The sequence below is a fragment of the Vulpes lagopus genome, chromosome 9 (assembly GCF_018345385.1).
Source record: "Vulpes lagopus strain Blue_001 chromosome 9, ASM1834538v1, whole genome shotgun sequence".
Lineage (NCBI taxonomy): Eukaryota > Metazoa > Chordata > Mammalia > Carnivora > Canidae > Vulpes > Vulpes lagopus.
The window spans coordinates 72,791,448-72,801,893 of NC_054832.1; the positions used below are offsets into that span (position 1 = coordinate 72,791,448).

At 41.7% G+C, this 10,446-nt stretch overlaps 1 protein-coding gene and 1 non-coding gene across 2 annotated transcripts; both read left to right on the top strand.

Moving 5' to 3' along the window:
* The first annotated feature begins 5,147 nt into the window (after nt 1–5,147).
* On the top strand, nt 5,148–6,478 carry RPS20 (ribosomal protein S20). Its single transcript, XM_041769549.1, has 4 exons — nt 5,148–5,308; nt 5,502–5,601; nt 5,899–5,972; nt 6,260–6,478. The coding sequence occupies exons 1-4, from the start codon at nt 5,306–5,308 to the stop codon at nt 6,440–6,442; spliced, it is 360 nt and encodes a 119-aa protein (XP_041625483.1). The 5' UTR covers nt 5,148–5,305; the 3' UTR covers nt 6,443–6,478.
* Nucleotides 5,761–5,827, top strand: LOC121499207. The gene has a single exon (XR_005990051.1). It is a non-coding gene; the product is annotated as a small nucleolar RNA U54 (small nucleolar RNA).
* Nucleotides 6,479–10,446: the final 3,968 nt, after the last annotated feature.

Genomic DNA, 10,446 nt, shown 5'->3' on the forward strand with positions numbered 1-10,446 from the left:
TAAATAGATTCTATTATCAGAGGGAACAAAAAAGGCTACTGATATGGTTTCAGATTCTCATTGTACCTAATCCTTAAGAAACTACCACTTAGCCAGTATAAGTGCATCAAAGAAGAGTATCTACGAATATCTAAGTAGGTTATTAAAATCCTTTCCCTTTTCCAACTTCTTATCTGTGCTCACCAGAATTTCTACACATACTTCAACCACAGCAACATATTGTGACAGACTAAATACAGAGGCAGATATGAAAATTGAGTTTCTTCTATGAAGTCAGACATTAAAGAGTTGAACAAAAGTAGAAAAACAATGAAAATAGTTATTTTTCAAAAAATATGTTAACAATGAATAATTTTGTTATTTTTTTTAAGAGATTAACAAATGTTTGTGGACTTCCTCATTTTTAGCCTCTAATACAACAAATACCAATAGACATAGGGCCACTTAAACAAAAGCTCTTTGGGGTCTTCAATAATTTTTAAGCATATAAAGAGTTACTAAGAATGAAAAGTTTGAGAAGCACTGTTCCAGAAAATTATAAATCACTAAAATTGATGCTGGAACAGAGGTATCAGGGAAAATTAATCACCATAGAAGAAATTATACTTTATAGTTACCTCCCAATAAAACATGCATTCTACCAAGTCTTACACATTACCACACTACTATATAAACTTTCCACAGCATGAAGGGGAAGCTTCCAAATTTGTTTCTTTGATGCCAGCATATTAATACACATACAGACACACATAATTTTAAAACAATCTCACTTGTAATATGTTTAAGAGAGATTCTTTCCAGGAATGCAAAAAAAGGCTCAATATTAAGAAACTTATTCACCATGTTAATAGATTTTTAAGATCTATGAAAACCTGGGATCCCTGGGTGGCTCAGCAGTTTGGTGCCTGCCTTTGGCCCAGGGCGTGATCCTGAGGTCCCAGGATCGAGTCCCACATGAGGATCCCTGCATGGAGCCTGCTTCTCCCTCTGCCTGTGTCTCTGCCTCTGTGTGTGTGTGCTTCTTATGAAGAAAAGAAAAGAAAAAAAAGAAAAGAAAAGAAAGCAATAGCCTTTCAAAGTTGGAAGATCACATAGTCCAGCACCCTCCTTTTACAATGAGAAAACTGAAGCCCATGTAGATAGGATGACTCATGAGAGATGGCTGCCCTAGCAGTGGACTTAAGCATGTCCTCAAAACTCCTATCAGTGTCCCCTTTGCTGCACTGCAGCTGCCTCTCCTACATGTGTTCATCAGACCCAGAACCAGGCCTTGGGAGGTACCTTAATACTTAAGGGGTGCCAGTGCTGAGGTCTCATCTGAAAGCTCGACCAAGGAGATATCTGCTTCCAAAGTCACACAATTATTCAGTTCTTTGGGGGCTATTGGACTGAAAGCTTCAATTCATGCTGGCTGTTGACCACAGACCACCCTCATTCCCTTGCCTGGGGTCCTCTCCCTATAGCACCTCCCAAAATGTCAGCTTGCTTTTAACAAAGCTAGCAAGAGAGAAAGTCTGCCAGGAAGATGGAAGTCAGAACCCTACTCAATCTATTCATAGAAGTGACATCCCAGCACTTTTGCCAAATTCCAGCATTTAGAGCATCTTACACATTTCCACATTCAAGAGGAGGAGATTCCACAGGGGCATGAGAAACAGGTGGTGGAGATCTCTGTGGGGTTACATTTGAGGCTGTCCACCACACAAGCAATGCAGCAGAATTGTGTCATGAAAGCCAGAGGTTTCAATCTTCTCATAAAGGGAGGCAAATGGCATTTTCTAAAAAGTTGTACCAATTCTATACAACATGAAAAGCACAACCTCAGGGGGAAATGATTGATAGGTAAATCTATCCCTGGCTCCCCTGCATGATATCAGGATCCCAAAAATGTGACCATGGGAGTCCTTTGCAGGTTCTCTGCTAAAACTAGGAAATGGCACTATGTGACAGGAGTAGACCAACTTTTCAAATTGCATTTCAAGAAACATTAGAATCTCTAGGCCTGCAGGCCTGGGAACATGAGAAAGGAAGAGGGGAAAGAAGTACTACAAGGCCTGGTGAATAGAACATTTCTACCCCTACAGAGAATTGTTTGAGCTCTGCAGTTAAATATGATCAAAAAATTATCAACCCAATGCATGTTCCATATGAATCATTCTCAATGAAAAGGTCTGTGTCCCTAGTTCTGTTCCACCGCTCACTTTAGTGAAATGATTTTAATGAACAAATCGAATTAACTGGCCTTGGGTATCTATAGGACTTCAAACCAAAAAAATGAAGAGTTAAATAATAAGGATTCAACCTTACAAAGGACACATATTAGTAGCTCAATAAAATTTCTAACCTCAACTAAAGTAAAATACAGACAGCCTTGCTATGCTACTTTATCCAACATAATAGGATTTTACACCTCGCAGATACGTACAGCTACTAATGATAACAGTAAGAGCTAATATACAGTAAGAGACAAAGAGTAAGAGACACCATAGCATAGTGGCTAAAAGCACAAACTTTGGAGTTAGACTGCATAGGTTCAAACACCGGCTTTTCCTGTGACCTTGGGCAGGTCACCTAACCTCAGCTTTCTCATGCATAAAATATGAATAACAGCACTTACGTTCCAGGGTTGATGTGAGGATCAAACAAACTGATATTAATACAGTAATATTAATTAATACAGTAATAGTAATTAATTAATGCTATCATGTACCCAGTACTGTTCAAGTCCTCACACGTAATCCTTGTACACCACAAGGAATTGCCTCCACATTTCACTCCCCTATCAATACAACATGGGTAACCACAGAGAAAGTTTTAAACTTTCTGGTTTTTATTGTTAAATTTCAGACTTTATTCTTAAATTTCAACACAAATTTATTTAGATAAAAATTCTGCAAATAATGTCTAAACAGACATTTGACACATTCATTTGAAATTTTGCTCTTTTTATTTTACTAATGTGTACCACGAATTAAGTAGTTTTTAAGCTGTTAATTTCCTTTTGTAAGGAATATGATGACACTGTCATTGCAGCAAAAGACCAGTAGATGGCTGTCCACAGAAAGGAACAAATACCTACAGTAAAAGTTTTTATGAGATCGTTTTAAAAGACCTACAATAATCAGAAAAGGAAGGCTATGAATGGAGATGTTGAAAACATAAATTTTGCAATGGTCTTAAGAATATTTTTTAATTTTAAAATGAAACAGATATTTAAGTCCATCTTTCACAGTAAGATCTTCATTACACTGCTGGAGGAAGTATCTATTTGGGTATAACTTTGCCAGAGGCCAATTTACTTAACCCCAAAAGTACTTACAATTTTACAATACGCATATCCCTTGATAAGCCATCAAAGGATACGTATATCTAGTAATTGATCTAAGGCATTAAGGATGGCATACTGTATTTTCTTCTTCTTTTGGATAAACTGTTAATTTTTACTTTTTCTCCAATATCTTACATTATGTTAGAACATTACACCTTTAATGAAAATGTGGGGACTACAGGAGCAGTTAAGTTTTAATTTAAGAGAACAAATATTGGTAAATTGAACACCAATAAAAATTAATAAAAAAAAAAAAGAACAAATATAACAAACTGTCTGAACCAAACATAAATTTGAAAACAGTTGATGCTTCCATTACATTTTTCTAACATTATCTCAACCAGCTGTTTCCTTCATTCTAGTCACATCCACAATTTTTTCCCATACATACTGGGCTACATTTAGCCTTTTTCTATACTGAAATTCTTTTCTATAGTCAAGGAAGTTAATTTGTCCACCATTTTCTCAAGTACTTGAAAGGAAAGGGAAACCTAAGAATAGCTGTACCAGATTTATTCCTTAAAAAAAAAAAAAAATCACAAATATACTTCCCAAGCATTCCCTGGTAGCCATAGCAATAAGTTAAAGCCCTAAGTTACAACGTCTCACTTGGGTTATAGCTAGTAAACTAAGAATGCAGGCTTTCAGTTTTTTGCTGCAAATTCTACTAACAGGGTTTTTACAGCCAGATGACACTTAGAATAACTGAACTAAGAATAGAACTATTTTAATATTTCAATTAATTGTTAAGTGGCAGAAAAATCCAGTATGCCTATTTTTGTGAGCCAAAGAAAGGCAGCGATTAGCTAAGCCCAATTATGACCAAATAGGTCAGTGCTATTATTTGATAAAAAGTTTCAAGTATAATTTCCCTTCGAGGAACAGAAGAGAGAAGGAGCCCTAATGGGAGAGGTCAGATCTCTTTCATTCTCGAGTTTTGTGTGTCTGAGCCCATTACGTCTTCCGCATTAACGTTCACCTGCAAAATAATGAGGTTATTGACCCTTCCTTCTGCCCTGCACCAAAACCGGCCTCTCCTGCCTCGTTCCACTTAACCACTCTGTCGTTCAAGTCGTTCGTGTCCTCCTTAGGCTCTCGCTCCCGTCTAGACCCAAGTCAGCGGACGACTCTCGGTTCTTCCACTAGGCTCCGCCTCCTACCCTCGGTATCAGGGAGGCCTTGTAGGGTCTCATCCCAACAGACAGCGCAGTTAGGGAGCCGGCGCGGGTGTGCAGGAGGCGCCCCCGATGCGCCACCTGCTCCGGGGTGTCCGCCCTCGCCTTCTCGGAGGGAACGAACCCAAGGTCAGCTGCTTCCTAAAACCGGCTGGATGCTGCTGCCGCGCTGGGAAGCCAGAAGGCGACGTATCCCGGACGTGTGTTTCAGGCTATGGGGAGTAACTGCCCGCTGCACGCCCGGGTGGTCAGTCGTCGTCCTACCATCCGCGTGACTTAAACGCAGAACTGAGTTACGCACCTGCTCGGAGAACGAGCCATTCGGGTTGCACAGGAGGCGACACTTGCACGGTGAAAACCGCAGGGGTCAGTTTGACTTTGCAGGCGCAGCAGGCAGAGGAGCGCCTCGGGCTTCAGGTCGCAGTCTCCCTGTCATCCCTCCGCCCAGGCGGCCAGAGGACCACGGAGACCGCGCGGGCGGGGACGCCACCTGGCTCCGCCGGACCGAAAGGGGGCGGCCGCAGCCGCGCGCTCCCCGCCACCTCCCGGGTACTCCAGCCCCGGCTCGCGCAGCCGCCTCCCGAGCCGTCGGGGCGATTCCTCTTCCGGGGCAGCGCGGAGACGCGTGCGCGACCCGGATGTGGATGAGAGCGCAGCTATATAAGCGCTACGCAGGCCTCCGGCCTTTCTCTTTGAGGAAGACGCGGTCGCAGCTAGAGCGGAGCTCCCGGCGCCGCGCTCCTGCTCCTGACTCACCGCTGTTCGCTGAGGAACAAGTCGGTCAGGAAGCCGCGCCGCAGCCATGGTGAGGCGGGCGGCGGCGCCGCGGGACCTGGTCCCTTCTGGGGACGGGCTCCGGGGTGGGAGGAGGCGGCGGCGGGAGTCCGAGCCTCGCTTGCCTAGTAGAGGGGCTCACGGGATGGTGGAGCAGCCTGAGAGGCCCCTTGAGGAAGGCCGCGTCCAGGCTTTTAAGAACTGTTTCGTTTGTGTGACAACAGGCATTTAAAGACACTGGGAAGACGCCCGTAGAACCAGAGGTGGCGATTCACCGAATCAGGATTACTCTAACCAGCCGCAACGTAAAGTCTTTGGAAAAGGGTCAGTACGATACCTTCAGGGTGAGACGTTTGGGCAGAAAAACCCCCAAAATGATGAACTCGGCTCTATCGCTGCACGCTCTTGATTCCAGTCCAGCGACGAGTTGCTTGACTTAAAAGGGTTTATCCGTAACTGTTACCGTGTCTTTTAGCTCTTTGTTGGCGATGAGGAGACCCTTACTGTGTTGGATTATGATGATATTTCTATACGCTATTCTGAGCCAGCATGAGTTAGGATTCCCTGACGCCGCCCTGGACTGTTGTGAACGAACTGAAAGACGGTTTTGTTTTCCTGTAGTGTGTGCGGACTTGATCAGAGGTGCAAAGGAAAAGAATCTCAAAGTGAAAGGACCAGTGCGGATGCCTACCAAGGTGAGCCGAGGTGGAGAGAACACAGACGCTGAAAGAAAAATTGTGGGTAGGATCGAGTTCATGTTAGGCAGCTGCTCTTCACAGGTAACTTGTTGTCCCTTGGGTGGGGTGCGGTGTTTTTTAAGAGCAGCGTCCAGACTGCGGGGGAAAACGCACTGGCCATTATCAGTTAGTGGCGTCTGAAAACTTTCAGGGAAGTATTCAAATGAAATAGGTGAGACTGATGATTTTCCAAGTGTCGTGGGGATGAGTATAAAACCATAAATGGTTGGTTTCTTTTGTCGCAGACTCTGAGAATCACTACGAGAAAGACTCCTTGTGGTGAAGGTTCTAAGACCTGGGATCGTTTTCAGATGAGGATCCACAAGCGACTCATTGATCTGCACAGTCCTTCTGAGATTGTTAAGCAGATTACCTCCATCAGTATTGAGCCTGGAGTCGAGGTTGAAGTCACCATCGCAGATGCTTAAATCAGCCTTTTTAATAAATTGATTATCTGTTGTTAAGTCGTTGTTGTTGTTAAGTCCTGTTGACGTCATACCAACGAATTTTAGGAATACAAAGATGTGCTGTGAAATCTAGTCTACCTTTGGAGTAGTCAAAGTTAGATGAACGTCCTAAGGTGGGTGATCCATCCTGTTTTCATCATATATGTCATAGAGGCCACTAAAGCAGTTGACACCTGACATCACTTAAAAACTGAATTGTGTTAAAATACACGGTGATCTTAGTATTGATAAAGGTATAAGGTGTAGTGGTTCAGAACTGGCTGCATATTGGAGCTTTTCCAAAAGACATTTGAGTTCTACCCCTTAAATTCTGACTTAGTAGATAGAGGGTGCTGCTTACATGGGCAGATAACTAACATGGGAAATAGTGGTTCCTGCCAATTAATAGTCCTTCCTCTTAGGGCTAGAGTAAACCTTGCAAATTTTAAAATGTTCTGGAAATACTGGCCCTTATATTAAGCAGTTTTGCTGAGAAGTGTTCAGATTATATTCTAAATTAATAGTTTTGTTTTTTTCCCCTGAGCGGCAGAGGGAAAAGCAGGTTCCATACGGGGAGCCCAATGGAGGACTCGATCCTAGGACTCCAGGATCATGCCCTGAGCCAAAGGCAGAGATGCTCAACCACTGAGCCACCCAGGCGTCCCAAATTAATAGGTTTTAAAATAAATCCAGTATTTGTTGTTAACATTTTGGTTATATCTATAGAACACTGTTTTATAGACAGTCCTTGGAATTTAAATCCAATACGGAATTACACTAACGTGGTCTATAAATAACCTGCTTTCCTCTCCTAAAGTTAACAAATATGTGCCATCCCCTATTGGCATGATGATAGATAACGTTCTGATCACATTTGCTATGCCTAATAGGATTATAGTCCTGAAGTTCATGCCTTTCTCTGGATTTGGGCTTAAACCATACTAGACTGTTGTCCACTGTCCTCAGTTAACCGTTTGTGTTCAAATTGAACTTCAGCTGAGATTGCTCTGTACATCCAGTTGTGTACTAGACCTGCATCTCACATAGCTCAAACTTGACTTGTCTAAAATGCAAATCCTCTTCCCTCCCCAAAACGTGTGTGCTCAATCCATGTTCACCATGCAACCACATGGGTCACTCAAAAATTGAATCCACATCCCCTATCTCACTACTTTCAACATCCTTTGGGTTCACCTTTTTTTCTCAGATTTCAGGAAATTTGGACTTAAGAGATTTGAGTGGAACTGAGTCTAGAAAGAAATATGCCAAGTTGATGAACTCAATCCCAGGTATTTTTTGACTGATAAGCTTGGTAAAAGATTTTACTTATTAACTGTTAAGTAAACATTGGGCCAAAAGCATAGTGTTTGAAGAATTCCACAATATGAGTCTAGGTAGGTCTCCTGAGGTGAGCAGTGATTCATTCTAAGAAACTGGTGTTCTTGGTTTAGAAGTGAGGGAATTATTGGGGTGCCTGGGTGGCTCAGTTAAGTGTACTTTGGGCTCAGGTCGTGATCCTGGAATCCCAGGATGGAGCCCTTCATTGGGCTCCTTGCTCAATGGGGAGTCTGCTTTTCCCTCAGCCTTTCTATACCGGCCCTCTTGTGTTCTCTCTCAAAATATTTTTAAAAAGGAAGTGAAGGAATTATTAATCAGAAGCCAGATGGTGAGCTACTGGCCTGTTTTCCAGCCAATTTTAAGCTTCACTTAGAGGACTGCTAAGAGAGCTCTTTAGTTAGGTAGCAGTTACAATCATTTTAAAACAAATGCCTGGTAATGTGTGACCTCCATGCAGGTACTTGCAAGTTTGTTTTGATGATCTAAATATACTGCAACATAGAAGTCTTGGAATACACTTAATACCCCGAGAACTGGTTGAGAAAATATCAATTCTGTGAAAACAGCCACTTAGGACTACAGAATAGGGAAAAGTGTGCCTCAGTAAATCAGGAGGCAAGAATATTCTTTCAATCAGGTTGAAAGAATAGCTCTGTGGCCTTCATAACAGTTCTGAATTTTAAGTGATGTACGCCAAAGTAACTAATACATAAGCAATTGTAATTCTTCCCACTCAGATTGTTGGGAGTTGTATTTAAGCTAATAGGTAATATTGAGAGAGCCTGTAATACAGCCAGAATACAGCATTTAAAATTTTGGGAACTGCTATTGCCTTCAATTCCTCAAACATTTAAGAACTACTTGGAAACAAACCACCTGCAGGACCTTGGAATATATAGAAACCAACTAAAGGTAGGTTAAGTAGTGCTAATGGTGCCAATGATTCTGAGAGAGGCCAACTTGTATGGGTTAGGCATGTAAAGAAATGTTGGAAATGGGGGGCCTCTCCAATCCTTAACCTCTTTTCCCTTGGATTCAGAGTACTGCTGCTGTTTTACAAATGTGAGCTAAACATAAGGCAGCAGAAACCACCATGGCTGTGCATTTGCTGGATCACATCTCCTTACCTGGCATCCTTAAGTGCAAATGTGTAAACTCTGGATATAAAGTGAAGAGGCCAGAGAATGTAGAAGGAGATTCCTGGCCGTACCATCAGCTCAAAACACGGTTATTTTGGATATGTGGGCTTGGTAAGAGATGTCTTTGGGCCTCAGTTCTCATGTGTAAAATACTTAGAGTATCTATCTCAAGAATATATATGTATGTTCCTTTGTCTCTGGAAGACATTTCCTGACAAAATCAAGACTGGCTGGCTAAGTGCATATATTTTTCACACTAGGACCTCCATTCCCACAGTGTAGGATGCACTGCTAGCCAATGGTATTAGGTCAAATGACACTTGGAGAAATATATGTGAATCCTCAGGGGCATGCATGACCTTTCTAAATGTGTCCTTCAACCAAAAAGTAACCACGTAGATCTAACTATACTGGAGAACCTGGCAAAGCCAAAGTTGTGTGTGTTTGTTTTTTAAGATTTTATTTATTTATTCATGGGAGACCCAGAGAGAGGGGCAGAGACACAGGAAGAGGGAGAAGCAGGCTCCATGCAGGGATTCCCTACATGGGACTCTATCCTGGGACTCCAAGATCACGCCCTGGGCTGAAGGCGGTGCTAAACCCGCTGAGCCACCTGGGCTACCAAAAGCCAAAGTTTTATCTTTTGAAAGTAGGATGAATTATTTCCTTCATCCTAGGAATAGTCTATTCCACTTTAATAGCAAGTTAAACTTTTTAGAGTGAGAGAAGTAAATCCATACATTTTGTTCTGTAAACTTTTTTCTTTACATAGAATGTATCCCAAAGAGGTTTTTTAAAGAAAAAAAATTTATTCATTCATGAAAGACACAGAGAGAGAGGCAGAGACACAGGCAGAGGGAGAAGCGGGCTCCATGCAGGGAGCCTGACTCAGGACTTGATCCCGGGTCTCCAGGATCACATCCTGGGCCAAAGTCGGCGCTAAACCACTGAGCCACCCGGGCTGCCCCTCAAAGAGGTATTTTTAACTTCGTGTACATAAAAAGTAATTATAATCTGTTTTCTCTTTAGCTGTATAAAATTTATATCTTTTTAAAAAAATATTAAACATTGTTCTGTAAATTATTTTTATCATTATGTATCTGGGAGATATATCTATATCTGCACATACTTCATTTCTTTCCATGAATTTTGCATTATATGGATACACCTGAATTTAATTAAATAACCAGATTTTTTTTTGATTGAAGGGATTATTTTATTTTTTCAAATTAATATTCCTACAAAATGTTTTGTTACTTCCCAAAGGAGAGTCAGCCACACGATCATTTCAATACAATATTTGAGGTTCTAGGGTGAGTGGGATTAGGTCCAGGAAGTAATCTTCTTTGCTCCTAGATAATGAGAGGAGGAGGAGCCAATCTAAATAACCAGAATTTATTTAATAAAATTAATTAATTAAAAGAATTAGTCATTTATTTAAGAATATTTACTATGTGCAGGTATGACTTTTTCTAGGGTAGATAAAAGATTTTAGTTGCAAGATATCAG

Excerpts from the sequence above, each read along its gene's own strand:
- RPS20 (XM_041769549.1), top strand. Across the intron at positions 5,602-5,898 it reads CGTAAAGTCTTTGGAAAAGG|TGTGTGCGGACTTGATCAGA; the intron begins GTCAGTACGATA and ends GTTTTCCTGTAG. Across the intron at positions 5,973-6,259 it reads CAGTGCGGATGCCTACCAAG|ACTCTGAGAATCACTACGAG; the intron begins GTGAGCCGAGGT and ends CTTTTGTCGCAG.